A 25846-nucleotide genomic window follows, 5' to 3' on the forward strand; every position below is an offset into this window, starting at 1 on the left:
ATAAAATATCATATATCATAAGACTAACATGATTATTAATACTTCATCAGTACTTATAGCTTCTCTTTTTATTAATGATTCGTTCATGATTGTTTTGGAAATTTTCTTTCCGCACGCGCATTACGTATGGAAGCAGTACGGTTTATAAAATCTCATGTCTTACTGGCCCCTGGGCTTATACAGAATAACGATGAATACTTATAAAATAAACTATGTTTTAGGCGTGTATTGCTTTCCAGGTATATATTATATTGGTATTTATAACTTTCCAAGATTATTCCTGTACGCTGTCTTGATTTTATTTGAATTGAGTTAAGTATTGTCCACCTTTTAAGTAAAACTATACCTAAGAAAAAAAATCTCGGTTATACAGGTTGTCCCAAAGTTATAGGACATGAAGGGAAAGTACCTTAAATATTTAAGATAGGCTATTTTACTGAAAGAAGACTTTATGCTATTTTTAAATATTAGTAATTCTGCATTTAAAGATTTTCTAAAATCCCCTACAAGTTACTGAAACAAATAACCAAGTGCGTTTTTCACTCAACTGTTGGTGCGGACTTTTAAAAAACCGGGTTTTCTTAATCCATTTTTAACAAGGAACCTTGAACACAGGAAAGTATTTAGAAATACTTCAAATTGTAAGACATGAAATAAGAAATCTTTCCGCGGCGGAGCAAGAAAACTTAATTTTCCAACAAGATGGAGCTCCGGCTCATAATAGTCGGAGAGCAGCAGATTTTCTAAATGAATGTTTTCCTACTTGGATTGGTACGAATGGACCAATTAGATGGCCGGCCAGATCCCCGGACCTTACACCATTAGATTTCTTCTTTTGGGGATACGTGAAAGATATGCTATACAAAAAGCGATACGTGAACGTGGGCGAGTTACAAACAGAATTGTGCCATATCATATCGAGTATTCACCATAAAATGATAAGAAAATCAACAGGCTGTGGACTCATTAAAAGATTGGCGACTTGCGTTAGCTAAGAGGGATCACATTTTGAGCATTTAATTAATTAATTTACAAAAACATACCCACTTAATTGACTACTTTCTTTTAAAATACTATATAACTTAAGAAGAGTTATTAGTTTTTGGCCATTCTTTCGATTGGCATCATAAAAGTAGAGGTGTTTTTTTTACATTTAAGTCGGTTTGATTCCCAGACGAGGCAAGTAATTTTTAGAAAATCTTTGAATGCAGAATTACTAACTTTTAAAAATAACATAAAGTCTTGTTTCAGTAAAATAGCCTATATTCGATATTTAAGGTACTTTCCCTTCATGTCCCCATAACTTTGGGACATCCTGTTTACTGTATCTACCCCGTTTATTAAATTTCCAGGTTTCACTAACTTTTTTTTATGAAATAGGAGGACAAACGAGCGTACGGATCACCTGGTGTTAAGTGATCACCGCCGCCCACAATCTCTTGCAACACCAGAGGAATGACAGTAGCGTTGTTGTCGACCGTTAAGGAAGGAGTACGCGCTTTTTTTTAAGGTACCCATGTCGTATCGTCCCGGAAATACCGCATCAGGAAGCTCATTCCACAGCGTTGTAGTACGTGGAAGAAAGCTCCTTGAAAACCGCACTGTGGCGGACCGCCATACATCCAGATGGTGGGGATGATATCCTAACTTGTGGTGTGTTGTGCGAAGGTGGAATTCGGCGGTAAGAATCAGGTTAAACAGCTCTTCGGAACACTCCCCGTGATAAATGCTGTAGAAGACACACAATGAAGCGACATCTCTACGCAACGCCAAGTGATCCAGCCGTTCACAGAGCACTGGGTCTCCGACAATTCGAGCTGCTATACGTTGCACGCGGGGTCAAATAGGTCGAGCTGATACTGGGGTGTGCCAGACCAGAGATTACAGCAATACTCCATGTGTGGCCGGACCTGCGCTTTGTAGAGCGCCAGAATGTTGGCTTGAAGTATTGCCGTGCTCTATTAATGACGCACAGCTTCTTCGAAGCCACTTTAGCTTTGCCCTCCAGATGGCCATAGAATTGAAATCGCTCGAGATTTCGAGACACAGTATTCCGATACTACGCGAAGCTTTAAGGGAAGTGTTGTCGAAGAGCGGTGATACGGCAAATGGGGTTTTTTTTAGTAGTAAACGCGCAAACTTGAGTCCTCTGGGGGTTTAATTGGACAAGGTTTAATTTACCCCATTCCGCGACCTTTTCAAGAGAGGACTCGATAGAAGACTCAAGTTTCTCCCGGCACTGGTCAACGATTTTCCGAGAGAGACCTGCATGGCCCGTGAATATGGCATCACCGGTGCGGTTGTCTGCATAGCAATGTATGTTCGAGGTGTCCAACATATCAATATATGCAGAAGAAACAGCGTGGGAGATCGAACACAGCCTTGGGGCACTCCGGCGTTCACGGGCTTCGGGTTGGAGCAATAACCGCCGACTACGACCTGTATGCTGCGCCCAGTGAGGAAGTTGGAGGTCCACTTGCATAAGTTCTCGGGAAGCCCAAACGATGGAAGTTTTGAGAGGAGCGCCTTGTGCTATACACGAGGCATGTCAAAGGCCTTCGCTATATCCAGGCTAACTGGCAGGCCTTCCCCCTTGCTTTCAAAAGCCGCCGCCATCTATGAGTTAGGTATACCAGAAGATCACCTGCAAACCGACCATGGCGCGAGCCGTACTGTCGGTCGTTGATCAACTGCTGACCCTCTAGGTATACCAAGAGTTGGCGGCTAATTATGCTCTCCATGATTTTGGAGAGCAGGGAGGTAATAGAAATAGGCCTGTAGTTTGCCGGATCCGATCTGTCTCCTTTTTTTTTTTGATCGGATGGACAAGGACTGACTTCCATGAGTCAGGGACTACATCTTTGGAATAAGTGTGCCGGAATAAACGCGTTAGCACCGGCGTCAACTCAGGGGCACACTTTCTAAGCACGATTGGAGAAATGCCATCCGGCCCGCTTGACTTCCTGACGTCCAACGAAAACAGAGCTCGCCTAACAGTTTTCTGTCTGAACTGTACTTCAGGCATAGAGTTCTGACACCGCGGGATGGTCGGCGGTGTTTTTCCGTTGTCGTCAAGAGTCGAGTTGGAGGCGAAAACAGCGCACAGGAGCTCGGATTTCTCTTTTGCCGTATGGCCAGGGTGTCATTCCTCATGTGCAATGGCGGCATGGACGGCTGATTGAAGTTACCAAGAGCAGCTTTCGACAACGACCAGAATTTGCGTGTTCTAGTCGGGTAATTGGAGAGCTGCTCGCCGATTTTGACGACGTGCTTTGACTTCGCACGGGCGATTTATATTTCCTCTTTGGAACTTTGCAGTTCGGATCCTTTGAGCCCAGCGCCACAACCCAAGTTCGATACGCCTGCTTTTTGCAGTCAGATGCTTCTTTAATTGACGCATCGAACCAGGGTTGTGATCTGCCACCGATCGGTACTACAGAGCTTGGTATAAAAATATCCATCGCCTGCAGTATCACATCGGCTACTGCAACGACGCAGGCACTAGGATCATCCGAAGGGAAACAAACCTTGTCCCAAGCGTAGGATGCAAAAAAGGAACGCATCCTATCCCAATCTGCTGACTTGAAGTGCCAAACGCGGCGGGTCGCTGGTGGTCTGCGACGTAGACGACGGATACGCACTACACCCCTGACCAGGCAAGGGTCGGACGTTCTTAGAGGGGCGCCGACAGATATCTGGTAACTATCGGGATGTGTAGTCAGCAGAAGATCCAATAAAGACGGCATTTGGCCAGCCACATCCGGGAGAGACCATACGCACGAAACTATGCACAGCTCGCCCTGCGTAGTATGTGGTACGTGATCCAAGCCATTCGGCATTGTGCCCGTTGAAATCACCCAAGACTACAATTTCAGCGGAGGGATTTGTGCAAGCACGTCATCAATTGCCGCTTGAACGCAGCCCATGAGATGATCGGTTTTCGCGTTACCACTATGGGACCTGTAGACACACGCATAGATACGGACGCGGTCCTCTAAATCTACGCGGGGCCAGAGAGTAGACAGGTCTCTACCCTCAAAATTTCCGAGACAGCGACAGCAGATATCCTCCCTAACGGATACACATACCCTGGCATGAGGCAAAAAATTATGCTCAATTTTGTACCCGGGGTACGTTAAATATGACGTATCGCTAAGTCGAGATATCTGCGTCTCCGTAAGGAAACACAAAGACGGCTATGCCGTCTCAAGGTGGTGGTGGACTGCGTTTAAATTGGAGTGAATTCCCCTGATATTGCAAAAGTCCACTTGAGCGTGGAGCGGGGTGCCGTTATGTTACTGCCTCATTTGTCCTCGGTCATGCGCGATTCTGTGCCCTCCCCAGAATACGACGGGCAGCCCGAGCCAGAATGCTCGGGGAGGGATTCTCCGACTCTTGTAGAGCCGGTATCCTCCTGGGGTAAAATCTCTTTGAGCACCGCTGTCATATTATAGAGGGGGGGGGGATACACCCTTGGGTCTGGAAATGCCTTATTCTTTTTACGCCCCGGGGAAAGTACAGGGCAAACGTTTCACCTTGACTAGCGAAAAAAGTGTTATAGGTTAACGGTTAACTTTAAGAGTATGAGATTAACGTAATGGTATAGTTTTGACTTTTTGTGATTGTCAATTTAGGTTCATCATAAAGCAGGAATTAACTGTGTGTATAACATATTTAATATATAAATGTGTGAGTTTGGCTACTACTAGTTTTTTCTGTTCTATGCAGTGCTCTGTGAACTAGATCACTTAGCATTGCGTAGAAACGTCGCTTTATTAAGTGTCTTATAACGCATTTGATGTTGATTGTTGTATAGAGCTGTTTGACCTTATACCTGTCACCGAATATCACCTTTGGACGACACACTACAAATTAGAATATCATGCCATCATCTAGATGTCTTTCTCTACAGTGCGGTTTTCCAGCAACATTTCCTTCCTTGTGTGGTGCTTCCAGGACGATAGGACATGGGTACCTTAAAGGTCTTTTTCTTTCCGCATGTAAAGCTTTAAATATTTTTCAAAACGATTTCAAACTACCCAACTCCAAGCGCTAGATGTAAATCTGACATTTCCTGGAACCTTCATAGGCTTCTTCCACGTCATTCCAAGCAGTGCATTTGCTATATGTGTGGAAGATCTTAAATTCCAGGATTTTAGGAGAGATCTCCTGTAATGATAGACGCCGCAGTCTTATAAAAGACTGTCAGTGTTTTATAAGACATTCATTAAACATTGCTTAGTTTATGTGGTCTTTTTAGCTCACAGAAATGTCTCAGGTAGTTTTTATTGGTTTGGCTGCTGTGCAACTACGAATAACTGCTTATGCCAACTTTGTTTCTGAAGCACTAATGTGTGCGACATAAGTCATTACTTTTTTGCACAAGGGAACTTCTGCCAATACTCTGGACCTCTTACAACATCGTCCGTGACATCATTGTCGCTGTAGATCCCAAAACAATTAATTATTAATTACAGTAACAGTTTTGATCGGAAATACTATATAGTCGCTAAGGTGACTGACTTAGTAATTCATAGCATAATACAGATTTAAGAGGAAAATAATGCTCTTAAACAGTATATAATCAGATTAATTTGCACCCGTAACAAAAATCTTAAAATTTCCAAATCTGTAGATTTTCGATTTCTTAAATAATAAATGTCCCTTAGCATCGCTTGACGTGTATCGTTTATAGCACGATAGAACTTTTGGGGGTCGATTTCTTTTTCAAAAATTTTAATCTTTTAAAATATCAGACGTATAATATTGTATTAACTCTTGGAATACGTTTGATGAGGGCAGCGCAAGACCGATCTTCGTGGAGATCTACAGTGGACGTTCCGGCTGATGATGATGATTATGACAATGATGAATCTTGTATAATGAATGTTAAAACTAATTAATGTTATGAAATTTTTTACGAAAAATCAAACCAAGAACAGTTGAAATCATCGTAAAACCAGTAATTACATCTTTGAAATATTGGATGCCTCGTAAAAATTTGATTCTTTGCAACTGTTTGCAAATTTATAGTTATGGATATGCATACACTCTTTATTTATTGTGTTACAGATTTGTCAACTATGTGTATTTGGATTGTTATATTTCTACAAATATTGTGTAGGGTTATAAATAGTGAAATGGAAGGACATGTGGTTGGTGGTGCTTATACGCATATTGAACGATATCCTCACTCAATACTTCTTGAAGTAAAATGTGAACAATTCTACGCGTGCGGAGGATCTTTGATAACGAATGATATCGTATTGACCGCTGGGCATTGTATGTACGGTTGCAAGAAAAATCATATCATCAACATAAATTATGGTTCTGAGAACATAGATAAAATGCAACAAATAAGTGCTACAAAATATGTCTTGCACCACAATTATAATAGGCATTCATTAAATTGTGATATAGCTTTGTTGTTAGCGATGACACCACTACCATTTGGAATAGCAGTGAAAAGGGTGGCACTGTTAAGTATGTACAATGGGAATCAAGATGCTGCTTGGATGGCAGGATGGGGTGTTATAAATGTAAGAATACAATACAAAATTTTTGTAAAAATAACTCAATTGTATACAAATAGTTTAAGCTTTCTTTAGTGTTAATTCCGCCAATATTTGTTTTTAAAACAATTCGACACGTGTTTCGCCTCTACACGAGGCATCTTCAGGACGTGTTGTCTCGCCAAAATCTGGCACGAGACCCGAGAGATTTTGGCGAGACAACACCTCCTGAGTATTGTATAATTATGGATTTCCGCAACTCAATTGCTATTACCTGCGCACTTGGGTCCGTATGAGACAAGATATAAATCTATGCACCTAGGTACTCATAACTAGTTTTATTTTTACAATTTAAATAACTTTTTTAGTTTTAGTTTTATTTAGACAAGAAAAGCGTGCAAGAGAGATAAATATCTCTAACGCAAACAAAAAGTAGTATTTCTTAAAATCCAAAGAAAGGGTTAATTAGTATCAACAATCTACATTATTGTACAGAAATATTATTATGAACCCACATTAACCGCAAGATGGTTTCTCATAACTATTGTATAGTAATCATTTGTTAAAATACATAGATCTTTCCTTGTTAAAGAGCGACGTGGCTTACAATAATAAGTATTTCAAAACAATTTATTTTCCAAAACATAAAGCGATTCTTAGATTAGCTTTGCTTACTGGTGTATTTTTTCAATTAATGCTCGTTATATTTTGACCAGATTAAAATAAACCATTTAATTATTGAGATTGACACACAAAAGCCAAAAAGAACGAAAAAAAATTCGTAAGTTGTTGTTCAAAAAATATGTAACATTCGTATGTATATAAATCTATACATTTAAGAACATTCCTGCATTGAAATTTACACGTTTACTTAAAGCTCGTTGAAATTCTCTCTAGAATATAGATAATGTACGTCGAGGCGTTGCGTTGACAACTCTCGTTAATAATAAACCCAGATTCCGTAAAATCTTCTCGTCCAAAATACCACAGTGTCTGAAGACGAAGGTGCTTAACCAGTGTGTGTTGCCTGTGTGTGAGCAAAGACGTGGTCGCTAACTTGGCCTGATGAGAAACCTCGTGGTCACTCAGAGGGTAATGGAGAGAGCTATGCTCGAAGTTTTCCCGCATATCGAATCTGAAATGCGGAGATCCGTAGGAGAAGCAAAGTCACCAACACAGCCCAAATGATTGCGAAACTGAAGTGGCAGTGGGTAGGGCAAATAGCTTGACGGACATACGGTAATAGGGCAGTAAAGTGCTCGAATGGCGACAACGCACCGGAAGACGCAGTTTTCGTAGGCCAACGCCAACATGATGGACCGACGATCTCGTCAAGATCGCAGGAATACGTTGAATCAGGGCAGCGCAGGACCGATCGTCGACCGATCTTTGGCTGAGGCATATGTCCAGCAGTGGACGTCTTCCGGCTGATGATAATAATAAAACCATTACATTAAAAAAAGTAAGAAATGAGGCGGCGTTTTGTAAATTGAATGGAAGTAAGACTCCTTTTTTATCTGTTATACATTTCAGGAGCGATTAGAAGATACAATGAGATTGAAGCACACGAGACAGAAGCTACAGTCTGTGAGTGTATGTAACCGTCTTGGTAAGCTTCCTGCCGGGACGTTTTGTGCAGGCCCAATCAGAGCCAAGGGATACCCAGCTCAGTAATTAATATTTTGAAATAATTTTAAGATATCGAATATTGGCTTGAAACTTTTGACAGGTAGCAATTTAGGCGAATATAAGACAATTACGGTTAACAGACTTCTGAGGTCATCTAAAAAAATTCACATTTTTTGCTTTACCGGTAATTTAAAATGCGTGTTATTGCTAAGGTTACTTGGTGCAACCCAGCCATAGTAACGTTCAATAACATGAGCTATCTGTTAGTGCTGTCGAAATAAGCACCTGCAGCCGGCATTCTGCTTAAAGCTCCATGTACAGATTCATATTCATTGAGTAACCAGCTGATATTTAGTTTTTGCAAAAAGACACTGCAATTTTAGTTAAAGATATTTTATAGATAAGATGTGAATATCTTAAAGCTAACATTCTTCTCCTGGTTGGTTTGATGATTGCGAAACTGAAGCGGTAGTGGCAGGGCACATGTCCGACATACAGATGGCCTTTGGGGCAGTAAAGTCCTCGAATGACGACCACGCACCGGAAGACGTAGTGTTGGTAGGCACCCCACAAGATGGACCGATGATCTGGTCAAGATAGCCTTTGTCCAGCAGTGGACGTCTTCCGGTTGAAAAGATGCTGATTCTTCCTCTGCGTAATGTTTTGTTCAACACCCGTAATGATTAAAGCGATCAGGATCTATAATTACTCCTTCTTTTTATGTCGGACTTGTCAGCTAAATAGGTGTCTCCTGAAGTTTCTGTATTTTTACAGTAAAATAACGAAGACTTCTGAGACAGAGTATCTGCTTTGACAAATATTTTGATAGCGCTTTTGATACATGAATCATAATCTGAGTCTTTGTTTCTCTGTTTCTGTTAAGGATATTTTAACTTTGGACTTTTATTATGTTGACATTTTAATCATTACTTTTATTAAATTTTATGTTTTGTTTGTATAAAGTTTACGTATAACTTAACTTTTTAATCCTGTCTTGTTTTTTTTTCTTAATTTAATTAAGTTTAATGTAATATTCAAACATCACAAGTTACACGGGTAAAATGTATAAGGCTCATCAGAAATTACTTTCGACCTATCTTACCACATTTTGTTGAATAATTGAATCATTCATTCATTCATTCTCTTTGTTTTTATAGTTAAACAAATCTCTCAATGCTTCGCTACGTGGTTTCCTATTGCATGATTATAAAAACGGACTCTTCCAACTGTTATGACTACAAGATGTAGTATGGCATCTTTAGATCGGTATTTTTTATGACTTCTTAAAAAATCCCTTGCTCTCTCAGCTTCCATATCTGTAAGTACATACTTCCAATTCCTTCTGTTATTTAGAGTTAATACTATGGTAACAGAGGTTCTAGTGTTATAACAGGAATGTTTCTTTACTTGAGTTTTATTATAACAAACATAAGATATTTGTCATATTTATTTTACTAAATCTTAGCTGACTTCATCTTATTAATTAAATATTCTACTTCCAAAAATTGTTTTGATAAAGCTTATGCTTTATAACTACTATTGAATGAAAAATATATTAGGTATATATTGTAGCACGTGTGTCCTCCCTCACACGCAGGATCGTTATAGAATAAAACAATCTTCTTCTAATAATCCGTATATTCTTCTATTATCTTTTAATATATTAAACCACGGATGAGTAAGAATAGAAGGACTCCGCGCCGTGACATTAGCAAGTGTTGCCGTTATGTTAGTGTGTGTGCGGTTACGGGGGATACTAGTTACACAATTTTTTCTGCCTTAAATAATCATATATGGCCACCGTTTTTACACTTTTTCGACGGCATTTTAAAAATATTTTATTGAGACGCAAACTGATATGTCACAGCGATGACAATTCTCATAATGGCCGCCTATCGGCTTGTAGTAGAGTAAGTATGTGCGTGGGGCTTGTATATAGTATGTATTTATACGTTAATCGGCTTGTTTTGGTGCTACACTGTTATGTAAGGTGACACAGAGTGGTTATTTTTTACTAGTCCTTGATATTAAACATAACTTTATTTAATATAAAATATAAGGCCGAAGGCCGACCGTTCTTACTATACTTCATTCTCTAATCTCTATCCTGTCTTATTCGATTATGTACTTTTTCGCGCCATATTAATTTTGAGTCATTTATTATTTTTTGTCTTTATGGCCAACCTTATAACGATGAGTTCTTATATGTACGGATAAGAACTCCTTGTTACAATATCTAAGAGCTTCTAAAAAAATAATTGTTAACGGCCGTTTTCAATAAACTAAGCATAGATAATGCTAAGTTTAACTTATTAGAGGTAGACAAATGTATCCTTTTACGCTTACTTACATTTCAAAAACCTATCGACATAAAGCATTGGACTATAACGATACTGTACATAACTATGGATAGATAAGATCTTGTCATTAAACGGTGACAGCACGGTATCCGTAACTAGAGATACGTTATTGAAAACGGCCGTAAGTAAACTCCGTAAATCAGGACTCTACTAAAGGCGTATTTTATTTTCTGTACAGGGGTGACTCCGGCAGTGCAATCGTGATAGAAAATTACATTCAAGTTGGCTTAACCTCCTTTAAGTACCCACAATACAGCCTGGTGGTTTATACAAATACGACGTATCATTATAATTGGATTTCTGAGATGGCTAGAAGACTAACTTGCTCTACTCTTTAGCTTACAAAATTTATGAATGTTTGTTATATTTGAAAGTTTTATTGGAAATCAATTAAAACAGAAACATAAAAAATGTATTTAATATATTAGAAATCGATATTTTAAATGATAGTTTTTATTGCGATGACGTACCCCATTAATTACTTATTGAACTAACAGCCAAGAAACTAGCATTATGGATAAAGAACAATAAAAAAATATAACACCATGTTTCTAGTATTGCACAATATTTTGTTGAAAGTACACGCTGTGGTTTAATGAAACAAATAAACATAGAAATAAAAAAATAAACATTGAATATTTGTGTAGGATGGTGGGTAAAGTTGGATAGGATACAAATTTCATGTCAAAAATTATTATATACTGCACGAGAAATAGAACTCCCTCTTCACGTCTAACTCGACCCTGAATGACCAAGTTCCACCATCATAGCGGTGCGAGTCATACATGCCGGAGGTAAAATTTCGGTATGGCGCCGTACACTTTTTTTCTTAGTCATGCGCTACAGAATTTGCACCAGTCCTTACCCGTCTAGTCCCAAAATTATGGAAGGTGGCTTTAGTGCATCCCATGAAAAGTGTACGCTCGGATCCATGCAACTACTGCCCCATTGCCATTGCCTCAATTTTCTCCAAAGTTATCATCAACCGCCAGCTTTTGGAATCCGTCTTTGTCGCTCAGCTAGTGATCTTCTTGCATATCTTACCCTTAAATGAGCGCGAACGGTTGAGTCGAAGGGAGAGACCTTGGCGGTGAACTCAGACATAGCGAAGGCCTTCGATCGGATGTGGCACAAAGCGTTTATAGTGATATTGCCATCCTATGGGATTCCCGCAAGGATGTGCCAATGAGTCACTGGTTTTTTTGCTAAATGGAGCATAAAGATTTTTATCAACGGTGCATCCTCCGACTTAAAACCCATAAACGCTGGGAAAATCCTTTAAAGTTCCTTAACTAAAAATTGTCGAAGCGAAGATCATATTATTTCTAGATACGTCTTGCAGATTAAGGCCACTAGCTGCCATGAGTAGGAAAATTTAAGATAAGCTCACGATAGGCGTAAAACTAGCAGAAGAACAGTGTAGGTGATAGCACGCAGCCTTGCGGGTTATTTCCTGACTTTCCCAGTCTCTTGTCTCATTTCTGACGCTGTAACTGCCCTTTACACCATTTTCATGCCCCTTCACATGTCCCAAAATTAGCATTTCTAAATATCTCCTGACTTGTTAGCCTGAGAAATAACGATATAATATATAACTATTTACACTTATTAGAAAGCTCTAGTTGTAATTGAATACAATTTTTTGTAAGTGATAATTATGTCTTCTACTGATTGTACAAATTTGAAGGCTATAAACATAAAATTAATTTTGCTCACCTATGTCATAAAGTATACAACCAGAAATCAATAAAACTGTTATAACTCATAAAAGTAACGAGAAAAAATACTGCATAAGTGATGATTTTTCGAACAAATACAATAACATAGTATGTTTCTCATTATATGTGCATTAATGATTTTAACTGAATCAAAATATGTTCCTGAACCCTTTGTTGTAAATGGAAATAAAGTTGAGTATGAAGATGAATTCCCCCACGCAGTTTTTATAGCTGTAATAAATCCTAATGGAGCTTTTGGTTGTGGCTCTTCAATGTTAAATCAGAAAATACTTTTAACAGCAGCCCATTGCATAGATTACTATGATGAAATTGATTACATTAATGCCTTTGCTGGAAGTCTCCGCCGCTACAGAGGAATAAAAATTCGTGTTTTAGCATTTACAATTCACGAAAAATTTAGTAGCGCGCTAATGGGAAATGATATAGCTCTTGCCTTATTAAAAGAAAATCTTCCATTAGGGGATCACGTTGCACGTGTTTCAATACAGCGGTCTCTGCCCAATGAACATTTTGGTTACATTGCAGGTTGGGGCTTAACTAACGTAAGTATTTTTTTCAAATACTTTTCTATGCAAACTAGCATAAGGCAAAGATTTTGGGTTATACACCAGTGTTTCATTTTGGAATAAAGCACGAGTAATCATAACATGGTAAGTGTTTGTTGCATACACATCACCGGATGAATCATTTGAACTTATTTTTGAAAACCTTCGAGGTGATCTTTTTTTTTTCATGCCATCCTGACAACACCGCGAATAGAATTTCATTTTATAGTTTTCTTGTCGGTGAAAAAAATTTCTTGTAAGCTGCTCAGTAGAGAAACTTTATACATTCATATAATGAGGATAATATTTTAGTTTGTAGCATTGACATTTCTTTTTAAATCTAATCATGTCGACCGACACATCGGAAGTAGAGCTTATTTGATTGATACATGTCTATAAATTTAACTACTACAATGTGGACTAATTCCTGTGATAGCTCAGTTCTAGGCATGGCAATACTGAAAATCTGCAGCAAGAATTAAGTCAAACAACTCTACTTATCGTAAATATGGTAAAGAACTCAAATATCTCAAATATCAAATTGAAGCGAAGTCCCTACATAACGCTCAACCAATATAAAACAAATGGTAGAGATATGAATACTCTTTAATGCTATATTTCAGGAGATTAAAAAAAAAAGGACAGCGTGGTTACACTCAACTCGTCAAACAATATGGTTGGCAAACGAATGTCGGTACGAAATGAGGGTACCAATAGGCTGTATATGTGGAGGCGATTTGGACGCAGAAAATTATCCGTCATAGTTAGTTGTTTTCTTATTACATCTATTATATTTATTGTTTCGTAGTAAAATTTGTAAAAATAATACTACGAGAAATAAGTAAGACACTGGGATCACATGTCACAAGTTAATATTTTGTATTTTATTAATTTCAATGTAAAATAACACGAAGCGTATGTTACAAACATATGAAACATGCCATCAAGTGTAAAGATGCCACGCACACAAGCATCTAATAGTTGCCGTAATAAAAAAGCTACTGTTCTTAGGTATCTAGTGCGGTATTTAGTTGGAGCGCAGCGAAGACCAATCCTTAATATAAGTAAATGAATTTATAAGTCTTGTTGCCAATACAAAAATAATCTTCGTATTTTAATACAATGAATGATTTCCAAATATATATAAGACAACTACAAGGTAAAATCTTTCTATAATATCGGCCAGAGTCTTCCTATCTAGCAACAGGTGACCAGCTTGATTTTAGCTAATATTTGATTCTGGTGGCAAGATTTACGATATTTTTTCCACGTATGTGTTCTGTTAAGCATTCATAACTAATCTCATACAGAGAAATTTACGCAACCATGTAGTGTGAATTGCAACGATAACTTCACCGATAGATCTTCGGATTTGCATTTCGTTTTATAGTTGAGTTTTTGCAGAATAGGAATTGTAGACGTCCCCATCAGCACATTGTTTAATTTGATTGAACAAATTTACTGAAATTATTGTTTTTTAACAAAGTGTTTAAATTGTATATTTTATTGTAAATACAATTTTAATGTAAATATTTGTATAGATCTAAAGGCATCTTAAATAAAAATGATAGTGTGAATATTAATTTACGTCAAAGTTCGTATCTAACCGAGTGTTTGCATATACGTTCGTCATGTTTGAAGCGTTTTATTTTGAGGTATTTTGGGTTTATATTAATTATTTATTTTTTAAGAACTTAACGATTTCTGTCATACTAGGTTTTACCAGTGGGAGGCTCCTTTGGATAGGATGCCGGCTAGAAGTTTACGGGTACCACAGAAATAGGCGTTCTGCCGTGAAGCAGTTATATGTAAACAGAATTTAGTTTCGATCTGAAGGCGCCGTAGCTAGTGAAATTACGTGTCTAATGATATTTAACATCTTATGTCTCTAGGTGACGAGCACAATTGTAGTGCCGCTCAGAATTTTTCCCATTGGCAGGACGTATCAATTATCATCAACTGAACGTCCTGCTCGTCTCGTCCCTTATTTTCATAAAAAAGGTTAAATTTTAAGAACAACCGTTCTAGCGGATTTGCAACTAAACAACTCAGATATTATTCTATATTTCTTTTCAGTGGAGACTCAGGCAGTGCTCTAGTTGTGAAAGACTACATTCAAGTTGGAATCGTATCCTACAAAAACGCAGCTCAGTCAAGAAGTTTGAGTGTGTATACAGATGTATCATATTTCTACGAATGGATAAAGTCTAATTCCCGTAAATTGTATTGTGGAAATGTAAAAAATCTTTTATAACAAAAAAAAACAATAAATTTTTAAACAAAAATATAAAAGGTGTACCTTTTTACTAAATCTTTATAAGTGGAATTAGATTGACTGCAGAAATTTCTTGAACGAATTTGTATTTTAGTTATAGGAAGGTTGACCTAAAAGTGCAATCGGACGGGTATGTACAAGCATATGGCATAGGTACTAAGAATAATGAGCTGAGTGAAAGAGTTCATGCAAGAGAAATAAACTATTGAAATTTCAGACCGGTGGAAAATAGTCAGATTTATCTGACAACCCACTGGGAAACAGGCATAATAATTGGATTTGATAGGCGGTATGTAATATGTATAGATGTTGGTCTTAGTGAGTGCAGTCATCTTGTGCCGTCTTGTCTTAGTCAACTTTGTGCCGTTTGGTATCGAGACACTTGGTCCGTGGGGCCCAGAAGCGCGGATAATGTACAAAGCTCTATCTACGCGTCTCAATAGGGCTACCTACTGATAACCCAGGCGATGGCAGCTATTTCTGTCAACGGATTAACTTAGCTATCTAACGCGGCAACGCTGCCAGTATTCTTGGTACACTTTATTTATTTATTTATTAATGTAATCAACAGCGTACACAACAATTATTTTTACAATCTTAACCTAGGTTTTACATAAAGCCACAAAGGATAACATAAATTTTAAATTATAAAAAGAAATCATATATTAACAGAATAGACTTAAAAATGTACTATATTATATACTAACAAATAAAAGATTACAATAGCGCGCGCGTGTGTTTGTGTTTGTGTGTGTGTGTGTGTGGTGTGTGTGTGCGTGTGTGTTTGTGTGTGAGTGTTGCGTTACCTATTATTATTAGTTTTTACGATGTTTTATTATTTCTGTTTTTAACGGAATTATGGAATTTTAGGCATAATTTGTATTAGGTTTGGGAACATGCAAAAAGCGCGTGTGACGCGATCTTAAACATTGAGCGTTTAATGAAAAGGCTGACAGTAGATTAGGACAGTCGATGGAGCCACTCAAAATTGCTTGCAGAAGTAACATGTCACTTTGATTCCTATTTTGTTCCAGTGTGTCACCATAGTGAGAACACGCTTCCTCATAACTGTTGAATTCTTTAAAATCTTTAAAAGTTAAGTATTTAATAAACTGTCTGTATGGTTTCAAGCCTTTCGATATGTATAATATATTGGGGTGTCCAGACATTACATGCGTTTTCAAGAATACTCCGGACGTACGCAAAGTAAAGTGCTTTTATACATTCCAGATTACTGAAGGAACGGGTCACTCGTTTTATGAAACCCAGTTGTTTGAAAGCTCTTTTTGCTACATTATCAACGTGCTCATTCATTGAAAACTTAGCATCGATTTGGATACCCACAGGTCTCTAACCGCAGTCACTCTGGTATACATGTGCTATTAATTTTGTAGTTAAATTCAATTGTATTTTTTAAGAGTCAGAGTAATATGATGGCACTTTTTAACATTAACTATGATTCTGTTCCTTGCGTAGTATTCTGTCAAGGCATTTAGGTCATGTTGTAGTTTATGACAATCGTCAAGTGAACGAATTTTGACAAATATTTTTGTGTCGTCAGCGAACATTAAATACTGCGCAAGGTGGAAGCAACTTCCAATATCAAATAGGTAAGCGTTATATAATAGCGGACCTAGGATGGCCCCTGTGGTACTCCTGAGGGTATAATTACAAAGTTACTTCTAGCACTACCCGTCTCAACTGCTTGCATACGGTTCTTAATGTATGAAGTAAACCACCGAAGCAAGCTCCCATTTACGCCTAGTACGCTTAGTTTTTGCAGTAGAATTACGTGATCTACTCGGTCAAATGCTTTTTCGAACTCCGTGTAGATCACATCCACTTGATATTTTCTGTCCATGCTCTGTACTACGTAATCCGTAAAAACAGCTAAATTTGTAACGGTAGAACGGTTCTTCATAAATCCGTGCTACTCGTAGGGAATAGATCTCACTTCCCCTTAGTGATAGTTTTAATATAATGTAATCATAGTTTGTAAATATAATTAGAATTGTTTTGTTTGAATATCGATGGGTGATGATAACGACAATAATAATGGACCGGGGAGTACCAACATAGAGTCGGCTGTTACTTATACAGAGTCTGATTGAGACTGTGGCCTAGCATGACCTTGACCATTCCATATAAAGTTATTAAGTTATTGCCCCACTTTGTTCAATTTAATATTTTCGATCCGATATTTAATTTAATGGTAAATGTCTGGGTTTTCAGTATTAATTAAGTCTTCGTTTATATAGAATTCGAAGATCATCGTCACGTAGACCTTGACAGGATTGCTCTCAAAAGAATACACAAGCTTTTTTTGGCAATGGTACGTTATTTCTTAATACATACGGCTAGGGGGCGTTTTACAATACGTAGACTCACAATTGCGCTCAAAAATTGTGTGCAGAAAAACTCTGCCTACGCATCTATTAGGCAGAGTTTTCCTTCAGTTGTGTTTTGTGCCCCTTTAAATTAGCAAAAGTGTAACTAACTTGACACTTTTAATAATTTTGCTAAATTTCAATTGCTATTAAAAAAGGTTTGTGCCTGGTGTTCGCGGGCACGTGCTTTGAACATTACTGCCAGTAAATAGAGTGCTAATTTCAATGAATTAATAAGTATATACAAGGCTGCTTGGACATTTTTTGACGACCTTTCAATAGGCAGTTGGAGTCTCGTTCTTTATTGCACTTCAATGCTAGAGGGCCAGCATCTTGGTGCCAAAGTTTCCGCAAAAATCACCATACTCCAGCTATAAAGTAATAAATTGTACTGTACGATATAATGCTGTTAACATATTTTGATGAAAAAAAATAAGAAGCTGAATTTCTTTCGCCCGTTCTTCCTGAGAAGAAAAGACCTGATTCTGAGGCATATTTTTCCGAATCGGTGGTAGTTGTTTACTTCCAATAATGTGATATCATATCCTATTTTGATATATATCTATATCATCTCTGGTTTCAAAGAAAATTCTAACAACTTAGAAATCAAAAATTATTTTGCGGTATTTTCAGACCGATATGACATGAGTAGATATATTATTAGAGTGGTATCGCTGAAGTCTTTACTGTCGTAGTTTATAAGGGATATATGCTATAAGGGTTCAAATCCCCATAAAAATACTTAAACCCCCATTCAGTATTTTACTTTAAAATTTCTTTTTTTATACTAATATTTATTAATTTTCCCCCCTCAAATTAATTATATTATAATTTCTTTTCAATGTAAATGAAATACTTTATCAAGCTCTAATTTGTCTTTCTAGAAACACTTTCCAGTACCTCTACTTTGTTACGACTTATTCCAATTTTTAAATGAAAGTGACGGGCAATATGTACATATTTTAATTTTTAATCATTTTATTAAATTAAATAAAATTACATTTAAATCCACCTTCAATAATCTTTTACAAAATTATATTCATTTAATTTTTTATTATTGTAATCCATTATATTCTTAATTATAATCTACATCTTGATCTGAATTAATTTTTATTTTAATTTTTAAATATTATTATTATTATTAAATATTTTTTTAACAACGATATATAAAATTAAAAATTAAGTAAATTTAATCGTGGACTATCAATTATTAAACAGATTCCTCTAAATGAACTAAAATACCGCCAAATTACTTAAGTTTCAATAATTAATATACTATTTTAGTTTAATTTATTTAATTTTTTAATAATAGGGTATCTAATCCTAGTTTTTTATAAAATTTTAAAATTCACAAAAATAAATTTTAATCAAATTAAAATTTCACTTAATAATCTTAAATTTAATTTATTTAAATTAATTGTTTATTTTAACTAATAAAATTTATTTTAATTTTTGTATAACCGCAACTGCTGGCACAAAATTAGTTATTAATTTTAATATCCCTAAATCTTAATTTCTTAAATTTTTAATTTTAATTACTACTTTATATCATTATTTTTAAAATAAAGAAAAATTAACACTAAAATTTGTATATAATTTGAATTTAAAATAAATTTTTTAAATGGTAAAAGTTTATTTCTTTATAAGAATCTTTTAAATAGTTTTTTTTTTTTTTTATATATATATAAAATTTAATATTAATTATCATTATTTTAATATTCTCCTCTTATTTTTTTTTCTAATATTCATATTGAAAATTAAATTCATGATAAAGCGATTAATAATCTTTTAAATAGATAACTATTATTAATAAGATATATATGTTTCTAATTAATTATTATATTTATATATATATATATAATATATTAAATATTTAATATAAATATAATTATTTAAATATTTAATATATATATATATATATGTATATATAATATTTATATTTATTATATATAAATAATTAATTTTTTTAATTTATATAAAATTTAATATTAATTATCATTATTTTAATATTCTCCTCTTATTTTTTTTTCTAATATTCATATTGAAAATTAAATTCATGATAAAGCGATTAATAATCTTTTAAATAGATAACTATTATTAATAAGATATATATGCTTCTAATTAATTATTATATTTATATATATATATAATATATTAAATATTTAATATAAATATAATTATTTAAATATTTAATATATATATATATATGTATATATAATATTTATATTTATTATATATAAATAATTAATTTTTTTAATTTATATAAAATTTAATATTAATTATCATTATTTTAATATTCTCCTCTTATTTTTTTTTCTAATATTCATATTGAAAATTAAATTCATGATAAAGCGATTAATAATCTTTTAAATAGATAACTATTATTAATAAGATATATATGTTTCTAATTAATTATTAAATTTATATATATATATAATATATTAAATATTTAATATAAATATAATTATTTAAATATTTAATATATATATATATATGTATATATAATATTTATATTTATTATATATAAATAATTAATTTTTTTAATTTATATAAAATTTAATATTAATTATCATTATTTTAATATTCTCCTCTTATTTTTTTTTCTAATATTCATATTGAAAATTAAATTCATGATAAAGCGATTAATAATCTTTTAAATAGATAACTATTATTAATAAGATATATATGTTTCTAATTAATTATTATATTTATATACGTATATAATATATTAAATATTTAATATAAATATAATTATTTAAATATTTAATATACAATTTATAACTATTAATAAATTACATTTAATTAATTTCATTACCAATCCCCACAAATTTTCTAATAATAATTAAATAATAAATTTTAAAATAAGCTAAATTTAAGCTTTTGGGCTCATACCTCAAATATAAAGACTCTCTTTTTTTAAAATAAAGTGCCTGATAAAAGGATTATTCTGATAGAATAAATTATGTATAATAATACCTTTATTATATTTTATAGAATACCATACCCCCATATTTTAATAAATTTTATAGTTAATTCAAATAAGATATTTTTTATATTTATGTTATTTTTTAGAAGCTTAATCTCTATTTCTGCAAATTCTTGATTAGGATGCTGAATTGGATTAGAAATCAATTTATTAAGATTTATCCCCCTTATTTCTAATAATAAAAATTTACTTCATAATGAAGCTTCTTTAAAATATTTTTTAACTCAATCTATTGCCTCCATTAATTTTATTTTTATTATTATTATTAAAATAATTTTATTCAAAAATTTTGAATTCAATAATATTTCAGTATTACTAAATTCAACTTTATTAATAAAAATAGGATCAGCCCCCTTTCATTTCTGATTTCCTAATATTATAGAAGGTTTATCTTGAATAAATTGTTTTATTTTAATAACTTGACAAAAAATTTCCCCTTTAATTCTTTTATTTTATTACTATAATTTTAATTTTATTATTATTATCATAATTTTAAATGCTTTAATTGGAGCTTTAATAGGATTTAATCAAACTTCAATTCGAAAATTATTAGCTTTTTCTTCTATTAATAATTTAGGATGAATAATAGCTGCTTTTTTAATCAGTGAAAACTTATGATTATTTTATTTTTTTATATATTCCTTTTTAAATTTAATTTTAATGCTAATATTTTATATATTTAATATTATTTATATAAATCAAATAAATTTTAATATTAATTTATATGTTAAAATATCTTTAATTATTAATTTTTTTTCCTTAGGAGGTTTACCCCCATTCTTAGGATTTTTCCCTAAGTGAATTATTATTAATTTTTTATTTAACAATAATTTAACATTAATTGCTTTTATTTTTTTAATATCAAGATTAATTATAATATTTTTTTACATTCGAATTATTTATTTATCAATTTTACTAATTAATTTTAAATTAAAATGATTAAAGATTAATTTTAAAATTAGTTTTTTTTCATTTATTAATTTTATTTCTTTAATTTCCTTATCAAGTTTAATCCTTAATACTTTTTTCTTTTTTTAAGGTTTTAAGTTAAATTAAACTAATAGTCTTCAAAATTATTTATAAAGTAAATATTTAAGCCTTAGTAATATTTACACCTTAAAATTTGCAATTTTATATCATTTATGAATATAAGGCTTATTAATAAAAGAGATTATTCTCGTTAATAAATTTACAATTTATCGCTTATACCTCAGCCATTTTATTTGCGAAAATGACTTTTTTCTACAAATCATAAAGATATTGGAACTTTATATTTTATCTTTGGAATTTGAGCTGGTATAGTAGGAACTTCATTAAGTTTATTAATTCGAACAGAATTAGGAAATCCTGGATCTTTAATTGGAGATGATCAAATTTATAATACTATTGTTACTGCTCATGCTTTTATCATAATTTTTTTTATAGTAATACCAATCATAATTGGAGGATTCGGAAATTGATTAATTCCTTTAATACTTGGAGCTCCAGATATAGCTTTCCCCCGTATAAATAATATAAGTTTCTGAATACTCCCCCCCTCTCTTTTAATTTTAATTACAAGAAGTGTAGTAGAAAATGGAGCAGGTACTGGATGAACAGTTTATCCCCCGCTTTCATCTAATATTGCTCATAGAGGATCATCAGTTGATTTAGCTATTTTTTCCCTTCATTTAGCTGGAATTTCCTCTATTCTTGGAGCAATTAATTTTATTACAACCATTATTAATATACGGATTAATAATTTATCATTTGATCAAATACCTTTATTTGTATGAGCCGTAGGAATTACAGCTTTATTACTTTTATTATCTCTTCCTGTTTTAGCTGGAGCTATTACTATATTACTCACTGATCGAAATTTAAATACATCATTTTTTGATCCAGCAGGAGGGGGGGATCCAATTCTTTATCAACATTTATTTTGATTTTTTGGGCACCCTGAAGTTTATATTCTTATTCTTCCAGGATTTGGGATAATTTCACATATTATTACTCAAGAAAGAGGAAAAAAAGAAACATTTGGATCATTAGGAATAATTTATGCTATAATAGCAATTGGGTTATTAGGATTCATTGTATGAGCTCATCATATATTTACAGTAGGAATAGATATTGATACTCGAGCCTATTTTACTTCAGCAACAATAATTATTGCTATTCCTACAGGAATTAAAATTTTTAGTTGATTAGCAACTCTTTATGGAACTCAAATTAATTATAGACCATCTATATTATGAAGATTAGGATTTGTTTTTTTATTTACTATTGGGGGATTAACAGGAGTAATTTTAGCTAACTCATCCATTGATGTTATTCTTCATGATACTTATTATGTTGTAGCCCACTTTCACTATGTACTTTCAATAGGAGCTGTATTTGCAATTTTTGGAGGATTCATTCATTGATACCCTCTTTTCACAGGATTAATTCTTAATCCTTTTTTACTTAAAATTCAATTTATTATTATATTTATTGGAGTAAATTTAACATTTTTTCCTCAACATTTTTTAGGATTAGCTGGAATACCTCGTCGTTACTCTGATTATCCTGATTATTATTTATCATGAAATATTATTTCTTCTATTGGATCTTATATTTCATTATTAGGAACTATTTTTATAATTATAATTATTTGAGAATCTATAATTAATCAACGAATTGTAATTTTTTCCTTAAATATGCCTTCTTCTATTGAATGATTCCAAAATTTACCTCCAGCAGAACATTCATATAATGAACTTCCAATTATAAGAAATTTCTAATATGGCAGATTATATGTAATGGATTTAAACCCCATTTATAAAGGTTTTCCTTTTTTTAGAAATGGCAACCTGATCTAATTTTAATTTACAAAATAGAGCTTCCCCTTTAATAGAACAAATAATTTTTTTTCATGACCATACTTTAATTATTTTAATTATAATTACTATTTTAGTTATATATTTAATAATAAATTTATTTTTTAATAAATTTATTAATCGATTTTTAATAGAAGGACAAATAATTGAATTAATTTGAACTATTTTACCAGCAATTACATTAATTTTTATTGCTCTTCCTTCTCTTCGATTATTATACCTAATAGATGATTTAAATAATCCATTAATTACTTTAAAATCAATTGGTCATCAATGATACTGAAGTTATGAATATTCAGATTTTAATAATATTGAATTTGATTCTTATATAACTAATGATTATAAATTAAATAAATTTCGCCTTTTAGATGTTGATAATCGAATTATTATTCCAATAAATAATCAAATTCGAATTTTAGTTACAGCTACAGATGTTATTCATTCTTGAACTATTCCTTCTTTAGGTGTAAAAGTAGATGCTAATCCTGGACGACTAAATCAAACTAATTTTTTTATTAGTCGTCCAGGAATTTTTTTTGGTCAATGTTCAGAAATTTGTGGGGCAAATCATAGTTTTATACCAATTGTTATTGAAAGTGTAAATATAAATAACTTTATTAACTGAATTAATAATTATTCTTCATTAGATGACTGAAAGCAAGTATTGGTCTCTTAAACCATTTTATAGTAATTTAGCAATTACTTCTAATGAAAGAATTAGTTAAAATATAACATAAATATGTCAAATTTAAATTATTATATATAGATAAATAATATTCTTTTATTCCTCAAATAATACCTATTAACTGAATATTCCAATTATTCTTTTTTATTATTGTTTTTATTTTATTTAATATTATAAATTATTATATTTACTTTAATTTTTATAAAATTAAAAAAATAAATTTTAAAAAAATAAATTACTTAAATTGAAAATGATAAATAATTTATTTTCTATTTTTGATCCTTCAACTAATTTATTTAATTTATCATTTAATTGAATTAGAACTTTTTTAGGATTACTATTTTTACCCTTATCATTTTGATTAATTCCTAATCGACATTTCATTATATGAAAATTTATTATTATTAAATTAAACAATGAATTTAAAATTTTAATTAATCAAAATAATAATAATAAAGGATCTACTTTTATTTTTATTTCATTATTTTCATATATCTTATTTAATAATTTTTTAGGTTTATTCCCTTATATTTTTACAAGTACAAGACATTTATCCATAACCTTATCTATTTCTCTTTCTCTATGAATTTCATTCATATTATTTGGATGAATTAATAATTCTCAACATATATTTATTCATATAATTCCCCAAGGAACTCCAACTATACTAATACCATTTATAGTATTAATTGAAACTATTAGAAATATTATTCGACCAGGAACATTAGCTATTCGATTAACAGCTAATATAATTGCTGGCCATTTATTAATTACTTTACTAAGTAATACAAGTAATATTTTAAATTCTTATTTATTATTTTTATTAATTTTAATTCAAATTATTCTTTTAACTTTAGAAAGAGCAGTAGCAGTAATTCAATCTTATGTAATTTCTATTTTAAGAACATTATATTCTAGAGAAACTAATTAATGTCAAATAATTTACATAATCATCCTTACCATTTAGTTGATTATAGTCCTTGACCTTTAACAGGAGCTATCGGAACTATAACTTTAGTCACAGGACTAGTAAAATGATTTCATAATTTTAATTTTAATTTAATTTTACTAGGGTATTTTATTATTATCTTAACTATATTCCAATGATGACGTGACATTTCACGAGAAGGAACATTTCAAGGCAAACATACTATTTTAGTATCCAAAGGTTTACGATGAGGTATAATTTTATTTATTATTTCTGAAATTTTTTTTTTCATTTCTTTTTTTTGAGCATTTTTCCATAGTAGTTTATCTCCTAATGTAGAAATTGGAATTTCATGACCCCCTACAAGAATTATCCCATTTAATCCATTTCAAATTCCTTTATTAAATACTATTATTCTAATTACTTCAGGATTAACAGTAACCTGAGCCCACCATGCTATTATAAATAATAATTTTAATCAAACAACTCAAGGATTATTTTTTACTATTATTTTAGGTATTTATTTTTCTTTACTTCAAGCTTATGAATATTTTGAAGCCCCTTTCTCTATCTCAGACAGAATTTATGGGTCAACATTTTTTATAGCAACAGGATTCCATGGACTTCATGTTATCATTGGAACTATTTTTCTTTCTATTTGCTTAATTCGACATTTAAATTTTCATTTTTCTAGAAATCATCATTTTGGGTTCGAAGCAGCAGCATGATATTGACACTTTGTTGATGTTATTTGATTATTCTTATATATTACTATTTATTGATGAGGAAATTAATTATTTATATAATATAAATAGTATATTTGATTTCCAATCAAAAAGTTTAATAAATTTAATATAAATAATACTTATTATTCTTTTAATTTCAATGATTTTCTTTATTATTTCTAATATTCTTATAATAATTTCAATAATAATTTCTAAA

General features: G+C 32.3%; 1 protein-coding gene and 1 pseudogene across 1 annotated transcript; both read left to right on the forward strand.

The window, feature by feature from the left end:
• The first annotated feature begins 12309 nt into the window (after window positions 1–12309).
• On the forward strand, window positions 12310–15039 carry LOC126969160 (chymotrypsin-like). Its single transcript, XM_050814483.1, has 3 exons — window positions 12310–12782; window positions 13409–13548; window positions 14862–15039. Exons 1-3 carry the CDS (start codon window positions 12330–12332, stop codon window positions 15037–15039), a joined length of 771 nt encoding a protein of 256 aa, XP_050670440.1. The 5' UTR covers window positions 12310–12329.
• A 1659-nt stretch (window positions 15040–16698) lies between these two features.
• LOC126969161 (cytochrome c oxidase subunit 1-like) lies at window positions 16699–25701 on the forward strand (annotated as a pseudogene).
• The last annotated feature ends 145 nt before the right edge of the window (window positions 25702–25846 follow it).

The sequence above is a fragment of the Leptidea sinapis genome, chromosome 17 (assembly GCF_905404315.1).
Source record: "Leptidea sinapis chromosome 17, ilLepSina1.1, whole genome shotgun sequence".
Lineage (NCBI taxonomy): Eukaryota > Metazoa > Arthropoda > Insecta > Lepidoptera > Pieridae > Leptidea > Leptidea sinapis.